At 45.7% G+C, this 20,682-nt stretch overlaps 1 protein-coding gene across 1 annotated transcript in view; it reads right to left on the minus strand.

The window, feature by feature from the left end:
- Nucleotides 1–839: 839 nt before the first annotated feature.
- Nucleotides 840–20,682, minus strand: part of LOC120052516 (zinc finger homeobox protein 3-like) — a 69,669-nt gene continuing 49,826 nt past the window's right edge. Inside the window, exons 4-8 of the mRNA XM_038999479.1 lie at nucleotides 17,031–17,167; nucleotides 16,238–16,438; nucleotides 11,635–11,761; nucleotides 5,705–11,269; nucleotides 840–4,529 (exon numbers count right to left, since the gene is read on the minus strand). Coding sequence (XP_038855407.1) covers nucleotides 2,800–4,529; nucleotides 5,705–11,269; nucleotides 11,635–11,761; nucleotides 16,238–16,438; nucleotides 17,031–17,167 — 7,760 coding nt within the window. The 3' untranslated portion in view covers nucleotides 840–2,799. The remainder of the gene's footprint in view (nucleotides 4,530–5,704; nucleotides 11,270–11,634; nucleotides 11,762–16,237; nucleotides 16,439–17,030; nucleotides 17,168–20,682) is intronic.

A 20,682-nucleotide genomic window follows, 5' to 3' on the forward strand; every position in this document is an offset into this window, starting at 1 on the left:
CACTAGTGGCCGAAAACCAGTTATTCACAAATTTAAATATGCCTTGGTTTTGGTGTAAAGGATTTAAATAAACGTTTTTCATCTATGAGAGAGTGGGGATAATTAAGCACATCCATTTCCACTGCAATAAGATGGAGCGAGTGACCTCTTTGGACATGAAGGCATGACATACCTCTTAACTACAGTATCTGAACACAAGGGACATCTTCAAAAAAACTCCTGCTTTTTCCAGACTTATAACGCTTTGGAATGAAGACGTCCCTTAGAAACCTGTAATCAACATTGTGCGTGAAAATGGCTTAACACCTGGGGCAAGTCACAATTGGATGTCCCAGGAAGTTGGGCCGGCACTCCAGACTTTATTTCCTTCTGAGACTTGTAAGTTGAGAGGCATGATGATGTAACCTAGGAGACGCGTCAGTACCAGATGTATTATATACATGTATTGGTAACCACTATTACTTGCTGATCAAGTGAGTAACAAACTTAACTGGAAGGAGGGGTTCTTATCAACTTTCCATGCCAGACACAAAATGACAGATCTAGGTAATTTTGTTCAGCAAACAGAATGCTAACTTTACACAATAGCTTACAGTCACCTTAGAAATAAAAAAAAGGGGAAAAAAATCAAATTAATTCAAATGAAATCAGTCCTTGCTTAAGAAAAAAAAAAAACTTTGATGTGATATTTGGAATGCACTGTTCTATACTAATGTTATATATCATTGGCTTTAAACATTGGTCTGTTCAAAAAGAAAATCGGCAAAAATGTCCTTTGGAACATATATTCACAGTCTTCAAAGTTCCGTTTTTGCAAGAAGAAAAAAAAAAAGATGTCGCAGAGGCAAGAAAATGGTTTATTGTTGTTTTAGTTAAAGCTTAGCCAAAAAGCAAAATGAGCATGCATCTAGCTAGGTATTCTTTTTTCAAAATTCTACATTAGCAGCAAAATGTATGTCCTTGAAGACCAGACATACATTTTCTTTAAAAAAAAGAAATTTTTGTGAGTGACAGAAAAGTTAAAACAAAGATTTATAACCTCTATCTTACAAACTGCAATGGCTCTGTAACGGTGCTACTCCACAATGCAAGGACAAGGGCCCTTTTTTGGTTTTTGGTATTCTTGGTATTTTACGTAAAAAAGCCACCTGTCTGCTTGCAAAGAAGCAAAAACGGCAACTCTGATGCGTACTCCTTTATTTTAAAACTTTGTTTTCTTTCCTCTAAAAACAGCAACAAATTCTCAAGTATAAAGAAGCCTCTTTTCTCATCTTTATGCACCAATGGTGAAAGTGTTTAGTCTTTGGATTTTCTTTTTGTTTTAAAGCGTGAGAATTATTATTATTATTATTATTTTTTAATTTTCATCTATGACAACAACAACGTAAAGTCTAAATGAAAATAAAGCCGAAAAAAGACTGTAGCCACACTACATGAAGAACAAAAGGACTGCTTCGTAGTGCACGAGGAGGAGTAACTATCTCCATATCTACAAATGCAGGGGAGGAGAAAAACAAAGTGAGGAGAGAGAGGAACAAGTAAAGTGAGAATTATGAGTCAGACAGTGTTAAGTGCACAAAGGTAACAGAAATAAAAGTAAATATTGTTTAACATTTCACCCCAGGTCTTTTTTTCTTTTTTGGTTAGAACCATACCAACCAAAACAGAGAAAAAACATTTTGAAAGAGAGGATCCTGCCTAGTGGGAGAGTGGCAGTTGGGTGAACGTTAGCCAAGAAGCCGAGAATAAGACAGAAATAAAGTTTAGATAAGTTACTGCTCCATAATCTAGTCTATCGGAATGACCAAGACAACATCAAATGAAGCGCCTTAAAGTTGGACGATACAAAAGCTAAATGTACACAAAGTTTTTTTTCAATCTACCATACTGTTTAAATTCATTTCCAATGCAACAATCTACTTAACACCAAAAATGTTCATATCTATCATAAATACAGAAAGTTTTTTTTATCAAAAAAATCTTTTTTATCCCCCATCAACATGTCTGCAATGCTCTCCGTGTCTGGGTAAAATGGGATTGCTAAATTTCCCCCTTTAAGAGTATTTCAAATTTTTAAAATCAGCAGATCAGCTACCCTTTTAAATGCCCAGAAAGCTATGCCTTTATGATATTTTCACTCATTTTAAAACTTTCTGTCGTTAAAATCAATTTCTGGAGAAAAAAACAAATGTTTTTCCTGTTCGGAACAAAAGGTGTAAAACAATGAATTTCTGTAACAGAAAAACGTCTGTGAGCTGTTGACCTGAGAATAAAATAGACATTACATTATTCTTTTTACTTTTGCAAGCCATTGGTATTTGAACGCTTTGACAGCAGAAAACTGTTAGACTATTCTCCCATACAGTACATACTGGCTTTTTGTGACTGTGCTATTAAGTGGAAATAATTACACAAACAAGGGACAGCTTGTTGACTTTGTCAAAAGGGTTCTTGGGGCATTTAACAACTTTGAGGCAGTCCATTGCTATACAGCATTCCTCTATCATTACCCAAAACTTAACTGCAGTGATCTTTTCTATTCGTATACATATATATGTATATATTTCAGTTGAAAGAAATGAAAACCAGCATGTTGATATGGGAAAACAATCCAGTAACATTTAAATTTTTGGTTACAAGCTTTGGAATTGCAGTTAGTCTTTACACATCTTTTTCTGAAATTGTTTTGTATACTTTTAAACGTATTTTAACATCGCTGCTTTTTTGTTTGTTTTTTCCCATTTGTGTTTTTTTTTGTCTTTTGCGTTTTTAAAATATTGTCCATCACCGAAAGCTCTTTTACAATCTGATGGAGTCCGTTCCTACACTAGCAAGATTACTACTACAACTACTACTGTCTTTGAGACAGCCGGGCTGTTGCGGCACCTCCGCCGTCCTGCCCAGCCTGTCTGCTGACTTCTGACTGCTGTCAGAGTCAGACTCGTCGGTAAAGACGTCTGTTGGTATCGAGGTCTGAACTCCTGAGGTGCTCAATGAACTTGAGGTAACCGTTGAATGTGAGGATACTGGAGGAAAAGAAGAAGAAGAAGAAGAAGGAGTGGCATTGGGCTTCCCAGCTAAAGCTCTGGAGAAAGGGGCCTGGGGCCAGGGTTTGCCGGCAGCTGTGGTGTTGAGTGGGGTGGCAGAGGAGGAGCACAAGGATGAAGAGACAGAGGAGGATGGCATGGTGGCTGATGTCGTTGGCGGGGGAGGGGGGGTGCTGATGAGATGAGTGGCAGACTGCGAGGTAGATGCGGTGTTAGGATCGGGGAAGCAGGCTGAAGAGTGAGGTAATAAACTAGTAGCGTGCTCTTTGGCATTTCTGGCTGATCGCTTGATTGTTCTGTGTTTGTGCAAAGCCGAATCCAGGTGTTGACGAAGCGCTTTGTCCCCATCCAACGTGGTGTCGCAGGCCAGGCAGTCGTAGAGGCTGCCCACCCCTGCACCTGTGCCACTGGGGACACGCAGCAACACCTCTTGCAGGTTTGCCACAGACTGACCGAAAAAGCAGATAGACTTCAGGTGATTGACGGCCGCTTCTTCCTTGCTGAAGACTGCTTGACATTTGCGACACGCCAGCCTGTACTGCACCTTGGGGACGATGTACTGGTCTAGAAGGGGGTCTGCGACTTTGCCATCCATCTCGTTCTGCTTGGAGGGTAGGTTATTGTGAGAGGAGGAGGAGGAGGAAGAGGTCTCTCTGTGGGGGTTGCCTTTCTGCTCCTCTGTTTTCGCTGGATCTTTGGCAGATTCTTTGCGGTCCCCCAAAGGTTGAAGGGGAACTGGAGTTTGGCTCGCTTTGGGTTGCTGGATCTGCTGAAGCTGCTGCTGCTGCTGCTGTAGTGCCTCCTGCAGGCTCTGCTGATATTGCTGGTAGTGCTGAAGCAGGGACCCTGGGGACAGGCCCATCAGCGTTTGGGACAATGTTGGGTTGTAGGGGAACATGCTTTCCATGCCGTACATTGGCTGCAGATAGCCGCCTTGGAGAGCTCCAGGTATCTGCGGGGCGTAATAAGGGGAAAATCCAGGCATGAAGTAGGGCAGGAACTGACTAGTCAGTAGAGCTGTAGGGTCCGATGCCAAGGCAGCCTGCAGGGCCTGGAGCTGGGCAGGGTCCACCACATACTCCATACCCGGTGTGGGCATGGAGGTGGCGGGCACAGCTGCGTCTTGTTTTTCTTTCTTGGCGCTGGCAGCAGAGGTGGATGGGGCTGGGGTGCCTCCTGTGGAGGATGGCGTTGAGGGCTTCTCTGTCTTCTCCTTGTGGTGGGGCTTCTCCTTCTCTCTTGACCTCTCAACATTACGCTCTTTGGGATGTTCAGGCCGGGAGCCTGACTGGGTTGTTGTGGTGGTGGAGGTGGAAGTAGGGCTGGAGTGGGCGACAGATGTGTTGGCCTGTGCTGGGCTGGGTGATGCCAAGGAGGAGGAGGAGGGAGGCTTGTTGGGTAATCCAGATGTAGGGAGGCTGGGTGAAGGAACACTGGCACCAGGCATGTTCAGGAGGTTTGGAGGTTTGGGAGGAGTTAAAGCTAGAGGAGATGAAACAGAGAAATAGTAGAATTCAGAGTTAGAGGGGGATTCAAGACATTAGTTATTCATAGATGCATGTATGTGTTTTTCTAAGGTGTTCCAGAGAGCTACTGTACACACTAATTATTGGAGCTCAGTGCATTAATAACTGAGCACTTTATTAAAGATAAATGTTTTTCACCAGAGGTAATTCATTTGATTGCATTTGCTGATTCAACGTTGGCCAATCAGAAACTCAGCCTTTCCAGGAAGGCCCATGAGAAGAGGTCTCAATCACAATATTTACTAGAGTTAATCAATCAAGAAGTAGCTGGGCAATAACAAAGAAAACAACTGACAAACTGAAGATTTAGATACATCTTAACATAATAAGGACTCCAGTATCTACTACTTCAAACATGTGCAAATGGTTTCTTTACATAAAGTATGACACTGACCTTTAAACAAACTTAGGAAATCAAAACATGTCATTTAAATGATAATAAGGTCAAGTACTACTAATGTTCCCAAGGTCAAAGAGGTTAGAGAAGGAGGTGACCTATTAGTATTCATTTTAGGACTTTGTTTAATGTTCTCTAACTGAGTGGTAACAGTTCAAGTAGATCATAAAGTTGACAGCAGATGTCTGAAGATGCTCATTCAGATTTTATATTGTATTTGTTTGTTGTAGCAGCGTCTCTCCAATAACGCAGGCCAACACTGTCAAATGAACAAAATGAATGACTTTTACTAGAATGTATGATTCATTATGAAATACAACGTTATGTAAAAATAACCTGTTTACAGGTGCCTGGCAAATCCAGATTAAAATGGAAGGTGCCCTCACACTGTTATATTGTATTACATGTATGTATTCCAATGTGAATATTTCCAGATGACAGATTGATTGATGACAAGGGTATTTCATCTGAAGAAGGTCGAAACGCTACATACTGGAAAATGTAGGAGAAATTCAGAGCCTTATTTATTCCAAAGTGCTTACTAGTTTTCCCAGTAAAGACCTAGTTAATGGTTTTACTTGAATGAGACCCTACATTTCCCTCTCCATACTGGTACAGCACTTCTTTTCAATTATGGATATGACAAAATATTACATTTGATCCAAGAGTGCTTCATCGGTTTAAGACAACTCTGATGAAACAGTGATCTATGTGACGTCTGAGCGATGACATACCTGAGTTTGATGAGTTAAAGCCAGGTAGGGAGGTGCTTCCGACACCTGGCAGAAGTCCAGGGGGCATCCCTTGCAGATTTGAATAGGCAGACTGAAGGTTCAGGGCCTGCAGGGCGGGGCTATCAAAGATCCCCTGCTGCTGCATGGCTTGCTGCTGTGCCAGTCCCAGGACCTCATTGGCTTTCTTGATGCGATCCATCTCCTGCTGGGCCATCAGCTGGCGGACAGTGGCTGGGTCAAAGTACTCCTTCTCCTTGTCCAGTTGGCTCCCAATGGTGTCCTTTACCTTGGTGATGTGTTGCGCAGAGAAGATGTGATCTCGCACGGAGAGACGGGAACTGTACTTGACACCGCACAAAGAGCATTCCGTCTTCGGCCCCTCGTAGGATGTGTGGTTGATCCCGAAGTGCTTAGCCATGCTGAGCTTGGCCTTTTTCTCCTTGGCGCGAGCATTCTGGAACCACACCTGAACCACCCTCTTTGGAAGTCCGATATCATTGCCAAGTACCTCACACTCCAGCATGGTAGGTGTCCTGTAGTCATTGAAGCAGGACTTGAGCAGCTTCAGCTGGAGGTTAGTCATCTGAGTTCGGAAGCGCTTTTGGCCAGGACGGTCTCCACTGTCGATGCTCCTGCTGCCGGAAGCTCCGGGGCTTGGTGAGCAGGGATCAGCCAGACTGGAGGTCTCACTGTAGTCAATTATATTCTCATTTTCATAGTCTCTAGCATAATAGCTTGTCGCAGGGCTCACCAGCCCTGAGGACATCTGGTCGTCATTTTCAAGGGAGGGGGCTGTACCCACAGACTTAGATAGATAATCACCACTATTTTGACCATGCTTTTGATCAGCACTGTCATTGTCAGCATTGGCCTCATCACCAGTGGTGGTATCTGTGATGGCCGTATTCACTGAAGAACAGTCGTCATTATCAAGTTTGTTCTGGTCAAAGCTAAGGTTGACAGAGGACATAGATGGACTCTCAAAGTCCTCCATTCCTCCTTCAACTTTAATGGATGAAGGGCTCAAAAGGGCCCTTGGAGACAAGTCCATGTTTTTGCTCACTGGTGACAGAGAGGAGCATTGTCCATCATTGTTAGAAGGGGCAAGCTGGGAATAGCTGGAGATATCCAGAGGATCCATCTTCATTTGCATCCCTTCCTCAGTGAACATGCCAGAGAGAGCTAAGTTGTAACCGGCACGTTTGGCTTCATGCCAATGGCGGGAACGGATATGTGCCTCTAGTGCAGTTTTCGCCTTGAAGAGAGCACGACAAAAAGGGCATCGCCGGTGAGCTTGAGCAGGCCCTACAGCCCGAAACTGCCCCTTCCTTTCCCTGGCTCTGGTATTTTGGAACCAAACTTGCACTACCCTCTTCTTCAGTCCCACCTCATGAGCGATGTGGTCAAGCATTTTACGAGTGGGGTTTGAGTCCAACAGGTATTTCTGGTAGAGGATCTCCAGCTGCTCAGGTGTGATGGTAGTCCTTAGGCGCTTGTCTCTTTGTGGCTCCTCCCCACTGTTGGTGCTGTCATTCTCTCCTGGGCTAGTTCCTGCTTTCTCCTCCAACTTCCTCTTCAGGGAGTTCATGGTGGAGGTGGGTGTTGATGGAGAGGTGGCAGAGCTGCTTGGGATCTGTGGCATAGCCCCAGAGAGCAGTTGACTGGCCAACAGGGGATTGCTAGGATCAAACAACATGAAGGGCATGTCCATTGGGCGGTCCAAGAACTGAGGGTGGATGAATTGGTTTTGCACAGAGAGGAAGTGGAGTTGCTGGTGCTCCTGCCAGTGCTCAAAGGATGGGAAGCCAAGCTTGCACTGCTCACACTGGTATTGGATCATTTGCTGTGCCAGCTGTTGCTGTGATGCAGAGCTCATGTGAGGGTTGAGGCCCATGTGGGAGCTCTGAGAAGCTCTCTCAGCCTGGCTTGTCTGAGAGGCTGAGGGACCACACTCACGTTGCTGCTGAGAGAGGGAAGGAGAAGAATGCTTGTTTGTCTTTGGGGCTGTTTGTGGCTTCTCATCTCGTGCTTCTCTTCTCTGATGTTGAGTCTCAGATTGGGGCTGATGCACAGTCTCCTGTTTGATGGTGGTCTGGTGCTCACGTGGATCTGAGGACATTTCAGCCAAATGTTTGGGCTTCTCATCATAAGAGTTTGATGTGTTAGCTGGTGAGGCTTCCTCCTTTTCAGAGGATGAGAGGTGGGAAAAAGCTGAGGTGGAGGGAGGGAGAGGGCAGAGGCTTGAGGAAGAAGGCATAGGGGTGTGACAGGAGGACCCAGAGGGGGTGTAGTATTCATGAGAAAGATCCATAGAGTCCTCGTTTTGGCTGTCGTATTGCCCGTCATCGTCTTCATCTTTGTAACACAGCTTCTTTTGGTGCTTTATGAGGTCAAATATACGCTGGAAAACCAGACTGCATTTCTTGCACTGGTAGTTCAGGTTGGTGGTGCGAATGTAACGGTCATTGGACAGTTCTCTTCGTTCACCATCTTTACTTCCATCCCCCTGGTTTTCATAATTCTTGCGTGCCTTCTGACGAGCATTTTGGAACCAAACCACAATGACACGAGTGGGGAGGCTCAGAAGGTTGGAGAGCTGTTCAAATTCATCATCTTTGGGGTAGGCGTTAGCATCAAAGAAGTCCTGAAGCACCCGCAATTGGTAGTCTGTAAACCTTGTTCTTGAGGATCTTTTACTCCCATAACATTCCTGTCTTTGAGGCTCAGGGGAAGGGGGTTTAGAGTCAATTTTGATATCCTCCATAGTGGTAATGGGTGGGTTGTTGAAGTTGTAGGGTGAGTCTTTGTTGCGCTGGCGCTCTTTAAAGAGGGTGTTGCGGAACCAGTGTTTGATGACTTTCTGGGGCAGCCCTGACTTATCTGCCATCTCCTTAATATGCTCCTCATTGGGGGAGTTGTTGATGTCAAAGTACTGCCGAAGGACCCTAAGCTGGTCATCAGTGATACGTGTCCTGGGCCTCTTATTCTGCTGCTGCTGTAGCATGGCTGGTGTAAGTTGCTGTTGGTAAAGCTGGGCCAGATCATTAGCCAGTGACTGTGACTCCACAGATGACATCTGGGATTGCATTTGGGAGGGCATGGACTGTAGAGACATTGACTGCATCATGAGTGGTGAGAAGAGGGGCATATCCATTGGCATGGAAATTTGAGCCATTTGAACAGGAGGCTGTGGGGTCGACACAGTTGGGGGTGTGATGGAGGGAGCAGAGACAGGAATATTTGGTGTTGGGGCTCTCTGTGGAGGGGGTGGAGGTGGAGGAGGAGGAGGAGGAGGAGGAGGAGGAGGTGCAGGAGCAGGAGGAGCAGCCTCTGGTGTCTGGGGTCTGAGTGGATACAGTTTGTCATACTGCTCTCTATATTCCTTGGCAAATCTCTCCAGGGAGCGGAATGGGAAGAAGGCCTGATGGATGTGCTCCTGATGACTCTTCAGAATTAGTATGTTGGAAAATAGTTTTCCACAGGCCTCACATTCCAGCTTCTCCAATCCCTCGATGGGGTCCACCACTCTTGTGATCCCACCAGGCGTGCTTGTTCCAGCTGGTCCAGGCCCCGCTGGCTTCTTCTGAGCTTTCTGCTTGTTTTCATTGTATTGAATCACTAGCTCAAACCCAAAGTTCTCCAGAAGGGCTTTAGTGGCATTTCCACGAGCATCTGAAGCAATCCTTGGTGGAGGAAAGCCAGGATCGTGGTTGGAGTTCATTGCAGTCTGTTGCATATCCTTTTTTTCGTTTGACTTGTTGTCAGAGCTGTCTTTTGTGACATGTTCCTCAATTTTCTCTCTTAAGTCTTTTTCTCTTTGTATTTCCCTTTCTCTCTCTTGCTTCTCATTGTGGGCGGCAGCGGCCTTCTGCTTTTTCTCAGCCTGGTGAAGGAGATTGGCACTCTGCTGAAGCAAAGCCATCTGGCCCTGGGCCTGAGAATGGGCTTGGGCCTGCTGCTGTTGGTGCTGCTGCTGAAGGTGGTGGTGCATCAGCTGTTGTTGCAGGCAGCTCTGAGCCTGAGCCTGCTGGGCAGAGTTCTTCAGGTCCTCCAACAGAGAGTTGGCAGTGGAGCTTGACAGGCCAAGTGCAGAACTGTTGAGGTTCATCTCTGGATTCAGTTGGAATTCTGCTCCAGGGATGTAGAAAGGGAAGAGCAGCTGCTGTTGCTGCAGTGAGTGAAGAGCATCAGTTGTCATGGGGAAGTGCTGCAGAAGTGCTGGGTTGAAAAGCTGGGACTGGATGAGGGCAGCTTGCTGCTGGAGCTCTTGTTGAAGCTGGGCCTGGGCTTGGGCTTGGGCCTGAGCCAACTGCTGTTGCTGTTGCTGCTGAAGCTGCTGCTGCTGCTGGTGCTGCTGTCCCCTTGCAGAGAGCATGTCTGCAAATTTCTTCTTTTTTGATTCATGGTTTTCAGACGGATGACAAGTCATTGAGGAGTTCCCAAGGCTTTCAATGCTGTGAGACTGGCTCATGTGGTTGCCTCCAAGAATACTCTGTGTAGTCTGAGCCCCAGAAGAGCTGTGGTTGCTGGAGCTGGTTGTTGAGTTAGTAGCTGGGCTTGGGCTTGGAGTTGAAGTGCTGATGGAGGATCCACCGCCACTTAATCCAGAACCACTGCTGGAGCTGGTGTTTCCTCCTGCTGCTTCAAGCTTGGCTGCTCGGGCCTTGGTCTGGTGGAGGACAGAGCGCATGTGGATCTCTAGAGTAGAGCTCTGGCTGTAAGCCACGTTGCAAGTGCTGCACTTGAATGGTTTGTTGTCAGGGCTGCTGGTGGGCTCTGGTTGACCAGTGGTGGACTCCTGTAGGGCCCGCTTGACCTTGTGCAGGTGTGAGACAGAGTTGTAGTGAACCAGAAGAATGTTCTTCTGTGTAAATGACTCTTTGCACACTGTGCACTTGAAAGGACGAGATGGGTCCAGGAACTTTTCCATGGTAAAGTTAGGACCTTTCCTGAATGGCAGGGCACGCTTGGGCTCTGATCCAAAATCTTCTAGCAATGAGCCAGAGTCGCTACCTGTTGGGCTTTGCTTCTCCTCTTGGTCACTGTCCTCTCCCTCTTTGTCATCTTCTCCCAGTCCACCGTGGTCCTCTCCAAGTGATGGATCTCCCATCACCATAAGGTCTCCGTTCATCAGTAAGCCTCCATAGAGCTGTTGGATGTCAGCCTCGCTCAACTCTAGGTGGCTGGTCTCCAAATGTTTCTTCAAGGCCTGCAGGGTCCTGAAGCTGCGTTGACAGAGGCAGCACATGGTGGCTGCTCTGATGACGTGGTACTGCGAGTGCAGCTGCAGTTTCTCCACCGTCTTGAAGGCCAGGCTGCACTGGTTGCAGCGATACTTGTAGACATGCCGGTCTGAGACAGGCAGCTGAGGCCTTTTGTTGTGAACCTCGTTGAAGTGCACCTGGAGGGAGTTAGAGGACTTGAAGACCTGGTTACAGCCTTTCTTCCAACACAGGAATCCTGTGTCTTCCCTCCCAGACTGCTGATCCTCCAGAGGTGACTTGCGAGCTTCAGCTATTTCTGTAGGCAGTGAGACCCCTTTCTCAGGCTCAGCATCTAAAGGTTCTGTCAATAAATAAAGAGAAAGAAAAAAATGAATTAAAGAGGCTCCCACATAAGCAGAGTCTTCGTGCAAGAAAATGTAATTTCAACAGAGGACATCTTATCTCTACTTAGGAGTCCTTGACGCATGTATCATTTCAGAATCCCCAGGGAAGGGGGAGGTTGCAACACACAGAAGTAATAACTAATTCAGACTCCCGCAGATACAGGAATCATTATTTTTCCTTTGTTGTCAATGACGGCCTTGGCATGATCTCCTACATTTTCATTACATTGTCCAAAGGGAGAACCGTGCCATCGCTATCCTTCACATATAAATGAAAGTAGGAACAATTAAAGCATAGGAAAATACATGGTGCTATACTGACCGGCTTGTTTCTTGATATCTTCAGAGCTGGAGTTAGCCGTGGCCTGTGGGGTGCTGCTTTGTGCCTCTCTGTCTGGGCCTGGTACTGGTATGAACATGCTTTCTGGCAGAACCTCTGATGCCGTCACCTGGAAAATCAAACACAAGACACGTCCCATGTTAATTACTGTCTGGTTCTATTATACAACTGAGTTTCTGTAAGCTCACAAAAAGATGATGTTGTTATATATTCTTTCCACTTAAAACTGCACACATATTTTCCTGATGGAATTGATAGACATCTTAAAAAATCGTGGAAACCCTTGCACAAGGTTTCTCTCTCACATGCACTAACTCACACACTCACAAATAATCATATTACTTTTGACTTTATTTGCCATCCCTGGAATTTGCACTTTGATCACTGCTGGTGTTTTATCATGCGACTGGAAAGTTCTGCTGCAGCCAATTAGTGAGATGGCCTGAAAAGCATACCTTGGCCAACTGAAAAGCTTATTAGGCCACCTAATTAAATAATTATTCCATGAAAAAAGCACATACCATTACAATGATAAGAACCAGAGCAGACAAGAGGCATTCTGGGTAATATAAGCACTATCAATTTGGGGAAATAGTCTGTGCCTTCCAACCCTGCATAAGTCACAATATAGTGGTTTAATGTCAGTTACGTTAGAGTTATTTCAGGTGCATTAAGAATACAAAATTAGAGCTACTATGGATAAATCCAAACATGAACAGGTTCAATAAAGATTTCTGAAGAAATACGCAAAGAAATGACGTTTCAGGAGAAATGCTATGCATTTTTCCACTATACAATGGTTTAATTTGTTTCTACCATTTTAATTAGAACATTTCAAGGAGCAATGAATATTGATTAAAAAACTGCAGAGAAGCGACCAGGTTTTCTTTGCTCTCAAAAGGTTGAAGTCAATCATGGGTGAATGACAGCCACCTCCCTCCATATTACCTCCCCCCACCCCTCCTCCTCTCCCATATCTCCCCCTCATAGCCCCTCTTTCCCCTTACAGAAATGCAACAATTCATCAAATGCACTCATTAAGCGGCTCCTATTTAACAATAATCAGTGATTGAGATTGGAAGAGGCCGGGAGATGAGGCACTGTCTGCTTCACCTTCCTTCAATTAACTCCCCAAACAGAATAATCAGCCTCACTCCCCACGCTGCATTTCAATTCACAGTACCCCAACACACGCCACCCCTCTCCATACTCCCCACAGTCTCTCCCCACCTCTCTCCCTACAGTCCCTCCCCACCCCTGTCTCTACTCCGCACAATCTCTCCCCACCCCTCCACCCCTTCAGGTACTCCTTACTGCAATGGACCACCCTTCTTCTCTCCTATCACCCCATAATGGTCATCCTGGCTTTGCCTCTTTACTTACATGTGGATGTGTGTATGATAACATCAAACGAGGCTAAACAAAATGAAAAGGAAGAATATCATTCAAATAGCTGTTTTGACCTTTACTATCTAACACAATATTCATATTCTTCAAAAATAATCAGTCAAATCTTATCAACATATATTTAACCTTAAGTCACCAGGAGTAATGTATAAAGGCATAATGGATTCACCTAGTCATATGAAACATAAAATAAACTGTTTACTCTGTCTACATTTGTGTGTACCTTTGGTCTGGCCTGTGCTTCTAAAAGGAACAAACTCTCTGTCAGTCTGCAACTGGCAGTGTGTACTGCAAATAGTGACAATGAGGACGTGTCTGTAAACAAAGCATGGCACACAGCTCCAAACAGACCCGCTCTAGTTCTACACAAGGCCGAGTCCTCCTCAAGCAACAGCGGGTTTGCATAGGGCTCCAGGGTTAAGTGGAACAGTAAACATTCTCTAGTCCATCACTGTGCGATTAGTCTCATCAGAAATTCACTGGAAAATATTCAGATACTTTCTGTTTTCTCCTCCCTGCTCTCTCTCTCTCCTCCAAACAGAGAGTGGCAAATTAATGCAACCAGCATGGAGAATACCACAAATACAAAACACAGCAGCGATTTACATTACAAAGTGGACTGTTTCTAGACAACTGCTTCATTAGACAACGAGAGGCAAGAGCAGAGAGTATCCCAAGGTCACTTTTAATTTGGACCGCCTAATTGGCAAACATAGTTCAAAATGGCTATCATCTAGCCAGACTCAGAATTAATGAAGCACAATTATTTTCATTACCCCTATCTTAGACAGACAGAAAATGAGACATAGAATGAGAGAGGGAGGGGAGGAGAGAGGAAGAGAGGGAGTGAGAGAGGAGAGAGAGGGAGGGGTAATGGAAGGATGGGGCTGCAGGAGAGAGAGAGAGAGAGAGAGAGAGAACATGGTGGATAAAAATGAAGGTTGAGAGAGTGTGTGCATCTTTATGCATGGTCGACATGAAATAAAAGTCTCCTATTTCAGAATTCATTAGGCTCGTCTGCTACACATGTGAAAAAAATAGAGTACCGTTCCATCTATATCCACCAGTAAAAATAAAAAAAAAGGTGCTGGTTTTAATGTGCATTATATTACCTATGGTTCTCTCCTGAGTCTTTGCTCAGTGCATTATTATCTCTATAAAAGATAAATACTGCTGCCTTCCATACTAAAGTGTTCGCCATTTGCTTTCTAGCTGGGCCAGAAAGATGGCTAGGCAGCTAGGCAGAGCACCGTTCTCCTGGATGATTGTCCAGCGAGCAATTCTGTTCCACAGGCAAGAACAAACGTCAACATTTGCACAGTCATTTACAGGAAATCAAAGGAGAGAAAATAAAACCATATTTCCATTTGATGCTGATTAAAACAAAATGAGCTGGGTTATTTCGCTGGGGTAATGTAGCAGAGGTAGACAGAGTCAATGTTGTAAATACTGATATTACATGTGTGTGAGTCTATATCTAACTTCAGAACGTATATTAATGCTTTAGGCTTTACGTTTTTTGTATCGCTCTGGGTGGAGATAGTTCCTAGATAGTGGTATATGTATAGGAAACGTTAGGGGTGATTGTACAGACACACAGTCCCTATTGTCTCTTTGTGAAATTGGTGCATTCATTATTCACGTGAGATTTGAGTTTGGCACGCTAGATTAAAGAAATAGTGAATAATAATATTTCCATTGCATGAACTTGCATTTCATTAAAGGGAAAAAAGTATTCATTCAATTTAAATTAATCTGTGTCACAATAACTTGAATATATTATTAATAAAAGCCTTTGTTTTGAATAGCGCTAAGGTGATCACAGACACTGAGAGAAGATCAATGTGCTCCTGAGAATAAATGGACTGGGAGGTAAGAGTGCAGCTCATCTAGCAAACAACAGACTTATCTGTCTCTCTCTCCCCCTCACTGTCTCAACTGACTACGATAACAATGAGACCGAAAAAAGGGCTCATTGACCATAGGCACATTAGACAACGCCACATTAGAATATGGCTAAAGCATCTGAACCTAACCCCCATAATATGTGACTGGCAGTGAGTCAATGGGATGCCTTGGAGCCATTTCACAATTAACAGTTTCCTTTGTATTTTGATAAAGCTTCAAATGTCATCAATTTGGAAGAGAGAAGACTGGAGAGACATGCTCCATTACAAACAGCCAGCCAGGCAGGCAGGCAGGGTGAGTAACAGTCATCTCTGGGTTGCAGAGAAGAGACACAGCTAAGGCCTCCGTTGACCTGATGGGGCCCAGCCGGCCTGCCTACATTGCCTTTTGTGTACAGACATACGCTACATGCGCTAAGCTCACACACGCAGAGCAACAAAAAGGCTGTGCGTATTCCCATGGCCTCTTCATCACTTCCCACAGAGAAAATAAATGACTAAACAGACACAATGGTAAATATAAATGTGGTAAAGGATGTATACTGTACAGGATGGGCTGGGTATTAAAGGCTAGGTGGCAGAGCCATGACATCCTGTGTTGTGCTTTCCTCTCAATGTATTCAGTGTGTTTAAAAAGGCCCATGAAAAAAAGATGTCATGAAGTACCCATGCAATCCAGTGGCCATGGATTAGGAGGATAACAGTAATCAATGTACACATCTCAGAGGCAGGCGCCTACCTGTATCTTCACAAACAGAAAGACCACAATGCACCAGGAGAAAGGGAAGGAAAACCCAGCAAGAGGATTACGGACTGAACTGTTTAGCTTATAAAACACCATATTTGTATTTGTACAATAGCTGATGTGTGGTGAGCCTTCTGGTATTAAATGGTTGCAGTGCATCCCCCAAGTGGGTGGAAGAGGTGATTTCCCACCCTACTATGTAAAGCTCTTTGAGCACCTACTGTAGGTGGAAAGGCGCTATATAAATGCAATCAATTATTATCATTATTATTACAACAACAGTTGTGTTCACCCTATTTTACAGAGATGGATGTGTGCAGGAGGATTGGCATTGATATTTTAGGATGGTTTCGTTTAGCTTGAGGGAATGTGCATTCCCTGTTATAATTGAGCTGACTGTTGGTATGTAACAGCATTGCAGGGGCAATGGTTAGATATTTCTGAAGAATACAGTACCTAAGGATGAATGTATACACATACTGTATCCACAGTCCACACAGACACACACACAAACACACACAAGTACCGTGGCGATGAGCTTTTCCACGCAGTCGGGCGCCACGCTGTGGAGGTGTGTGAGGTGGAACTGCAGATGGATCTTGTTGTTCAGCATGTCCTGGCAGAGCGGGCAGCGGAACATGGGCTGGACAGAGTGCTGCGTCATCACGTGCATTCTCAGGCGGTTCAGGTCCGTGTTGCTGAACTTGCAGTAGGGACATTGGTACATCTGGAGGAGAGGAGGAAAGGGGGGAGAGAGGAGGAGAGGGGGGAGAGAGGAGCACAGGGAGGCTAATGAGGTGAGATGGAGAGCTGTAGGTCTGCTTTGTGAGAGAGAGGAGTTGGAATGGGAGGATGGAGGAGTGTTGCCCCCTGTGTCTCTACCAGGCAGGTCCCTCTGATCATGGACCATTGGGCAATATGGAGAGCAGCAGTCCTGGCACACACTTCAAAGCTCTCTCATCTGTCAAATACTATATTGATTTTCCACCTTTTGCACAATTAGCAATGCAACTGCAGCAGGAAAGCAAAACTAATTTTAAGGAGATTTCCAAAAAATCCGTCTTTATTCAAATGTCTTTAAGAAAAATGCTTAGAAGTAGCTACATCTTTACATTCCTTTTCTCAATTAATGTGTAAGTTTTACTGCTTATAATGAGGGCATGGTAATTGGGGATGGGATAACCTTGAGTTGATTGGCAAGTTCAAATAGTTAGAACAGTGAGTCTTAATATGACCATCCTCTATAATTTAAGAAACCAACTTCTGGAAGTGGTAGCAGGCTGTGTGTTAAAGATAGAGCAGAAGGAGTGGGCTGTTACCTGCTCCGCAGCAACACTCTTCTCAGCCGTCCTGGGACGCTTGGAGGAGAGGGGGCTCCCTGTGGCCCCTGACCGTGAGGAGGGCCTCTTAGAGGGGTTCGGGGAGTCTGTCTGGTCCCTCTCTGACTGGCTGGATCCTGCTGCACGCACGCACGCACACACGCACACGCGCGCACACACACACACACACACACACACACACAAACACACACACACACACACACACAGGGGCAAAGAAGAGAAGCAGACTCATCAAAGCAAGGTGAAGACTTGGCAGCCAGAGAACAAGTCAATCAATAAGTGTGGATAAAGGGCTTTGAAATGTCTTTCTTCAATGTGATATAACCGCGTTTAATGGGACTTGGGCAGGGAAGCAGTTGATCAGCCAACCCACAGCTCCCCATCCAAACCACCAGTCTGTATACTTCTCCTCCCATGCCAATGCAGCAACACACAGCCAAGGTACTTTGACGGCCTGTCTCTCCCCATGTTGGATCGTTAGGACATCAGACAGCGCCACAGATGGCTAATCAAAACATTAGTTTGCCACATTGTGCAGCTTTAGGTTTCTCTCTACCTCCGATTTGCAGTTTGAAGTGGCGCTGGAGATAAGGGATTCGCCAAACTTGAGACGAGGCAAACATCTCCTCGCACTCCAGCATTAAGGTAAAGAGATCAGTCCTCAGTTCAACTTCAAATGTGACCGTTTTCTTTACTTAGTTTCTCCCAGGTACTCCTTTACAGCTGCTCTTATACAGGTACCCAGCTCTGACTAACAGAGAGGTGTGTATTCATTCACACCTCTTTTTCTATGGTTCCATTTACACAGCTATGATAGAAATAACACCAACTATAAATAGTTGCATAACATTATTATTAGATTGTTATTGTCTACAATGATAGATAGGTCCCCATTGATACAGTACATCCAATTAGCTAGCAAGAGTGCCTACTATAAGTGAGTGAATCTACTGCCAGACTTTCATCAAGAGGTGTAAACCTCAGCAATTCCCAACTGTATTTTCAATTTCTCCAATTCACACAATTATCAAAACAGACTGTCATGCTAGGCAAGGCCATGTATATTGCTGAGGTGGCTGTGGACTGGTTGAGAAGGGAGCAAGAAATTGGATTTTCACTTTCAAAGCACTCATGACCAATGACCACATAAGCTTGCTCCTCATCAAAATACATTTCAGTTGAAATTGCTACCAAAGAGGGGTGAGGTCCTTGGATTCCTCTGCCAGGAATGAAATAGGAACAGTGACAGAGGAAGGAGAGGTGCAATTTGGCTTGGCAGTTAGAGCTTTAGAAGTTGTGGACCCAATATCCTCTGAAATCCTGCTGGAAACACTGACCTATAGCTTGACCCCGCTTGGGTAAATCCTCCTGCTCTTTGTGCCTACACAGCAAGTGAGTGCCAGTGCAACTCTCGACTTAATTGGAATTTCTGTAACCAGCTAAGCCTCCTCCAGTGGTTTGTGGGTCGGGCCAAGTGGACTGTGACAATGAGAGAGTGGATAGAGAGACTCATTCACACCCCAGCCCCTCAAAACCCAACTGTGGGTTCCCCCCTTCACAAACCAACACGGGCACCAGGCTTCACAACCACAACACGCCATTCAGCTCTTAGAAAGAGCAGGAATTTTGAGGAGAAACAAAACTTTTTTCCCAAAACTCCCTTGGGGGGTTCAATAGGGAATTAGCCTACTGATTAGTATCCATATGCACCACAGGATGTACAAGACAGCCATGCTTTGGTACACACAGTGGGCTGAAATGTAAAGAGCGGCTAATTGTCAGGTACCTGCCCATCTCAGGCAGGAATACCCCCTCTCTACTGTCACTGCAGGCTCCAGTGTGCTCTGCTCTACTAGCCGGCTGAACGTATCACACAGCTAATCCTTTTAATGCAACCTGCAGCAGCATTAACAATGCAGCCAGCCTCTCCTCGCCTCCCGCTCCCTGTCTCTCTCTGTCTCCACTGAGCCAGGCCCCACAACAAGAAGCTTCTGCTCAGCTAACCAGAGAGGAGAGCACTCCCTGTTAGAAAGCCAAAAGAGAGGGAGGGAGAGAAAGAGAGGGAGGGAGAGAAAGAGAGGGAGGGGGGTAGACAGAGAGAGAGAGAAATAAAGCCAAACAAAATGGGAGCGGCAAACAGAAAAGAATCACAGCTGAGTAAAAATACTCAGCTAAGCCGGCGCTCGTAAAGGAGCTAAATCCACACGGAGCCGGTGTGGGGGAGCCAGAGCACCACAGTGCCCCGCCGCCAGCGGAAAGAATTCACTGTGAAACATAAGGAGGTGTCTTGCCGGCCCTTAACAAGGCCATAAAGAGTTAAATTTGGCCTGATTTGTACAGTCCTGGAAGGGCAAATTGAGAACAGGGGGCATTGGGAAAGGGGGCAAGGGGGGGTCAGGTTAAGCAGGGCTGACCATGCTCCTGCTCCAGACATTAAAATGTCAGCTCCAATCAGGCCGGGGGCAGCTGAGCTGATTACCCAGTGGGGGCCCTGCCTTGGCTTTTCTCGGAGCAGCCTGCTAGATCTCCCAGAGACACTGGGATCGGCCAGGGAGGCCCTATTTGGTCCAGTCAGACACAATCCCATTAAACACATCAACCAATAAACAAAGGAAATGTTAAACAAAGGCACCTCCCCATTCCCTGACATTAACCTCTCAGTCATGAACTGTCCTCACCACTTCCTCCTCCACTTCACTACACTTCACTGCCTCTTCACTCACTGCCCCCTGTCCTCACTCCTCCTCTCTCCCTATGTCTCTTTCCTGGCCCACTCACTCTCTGGTGGTAGTCCCCCCCTCGTGTTAAAAGACTATGAGGTAAGCCCTCCTACCAGATCAGGTCCTTGCTGCCTTGCTAAGCGGTTAGTTGTCTCAGAAATCAGACTCTAACGGCTCACTATCAGGGTGGAAATCAGGCCCATAAATGCCCATATGTGGCCAGGCCTTCAGCACAGGGCAAACAGCTGGAGAAGTGCAAGCAGCTGAAGCCTGCTCTGCTCTGACAGAGGCAGCGTTACTGGACAACAGTCTTCAATGAGGCTGATATGATCAATCAGGCCAGAGTAATGGACAACATAATGCATGGGCTATGGAGTCCCGAGGCCAACACACTTAATACCTATATTGAACAATACACAAGAAGCCCTCAAACAACAACCACCAGCTGCCTGGGTCTACCAGTGTATAATGTATGTGGGTGTACATGTACAGTGTGTTTGAGTGTGTGTGTCTGCGTGTGTGTGTGTGTGTGTGTGTGTGTGTGTGTGTGTGTGTGTGTGTGTGTGTGTGTGTGTGTGTGTGTGTGTGTGTGTGTGTGTGTGTGTGTGTGTGTGTGTGTGTGTGTGTGTGTGTGTGTGTGTGTGTGAGTGCGTGCATGCGTGCGCGTGTGTGTGAGAGAGAGAGTCAGAGAGCGGGGTGGGAAGGCTTGTTCAGGGTACAGCCTTACCTTGTCACGGCCTGTTAGGAGTTCATAAATCTGATCAATCACTCTCTCCTAAGAATCCAAAATCCCACTCCTAACACCAGCCCTGTGACTAAAGTCCAGCTACCGTATCCTGTTTTCGTTGTCAAGTGAAGAGGAAAAAAAGAGAGACCAACACAGAGCGAGCCTGGGAACATACCGGAACGAA

This window comes from Salvelinus namaycush, chromosome 1 (assembly GCF_016432855.1).
Source record: "Salvelinus namaycush isolate Seneca chromosome 1, SaNama_1.0, whole genome shotgun sequence".
NCBI classification, from domain to species: Eukaryota; Metazoa; Chordata; class Actinopteri; order Salmoniformes; family Salmonidae; genus Salvelinus; species Salvelinus namaycush.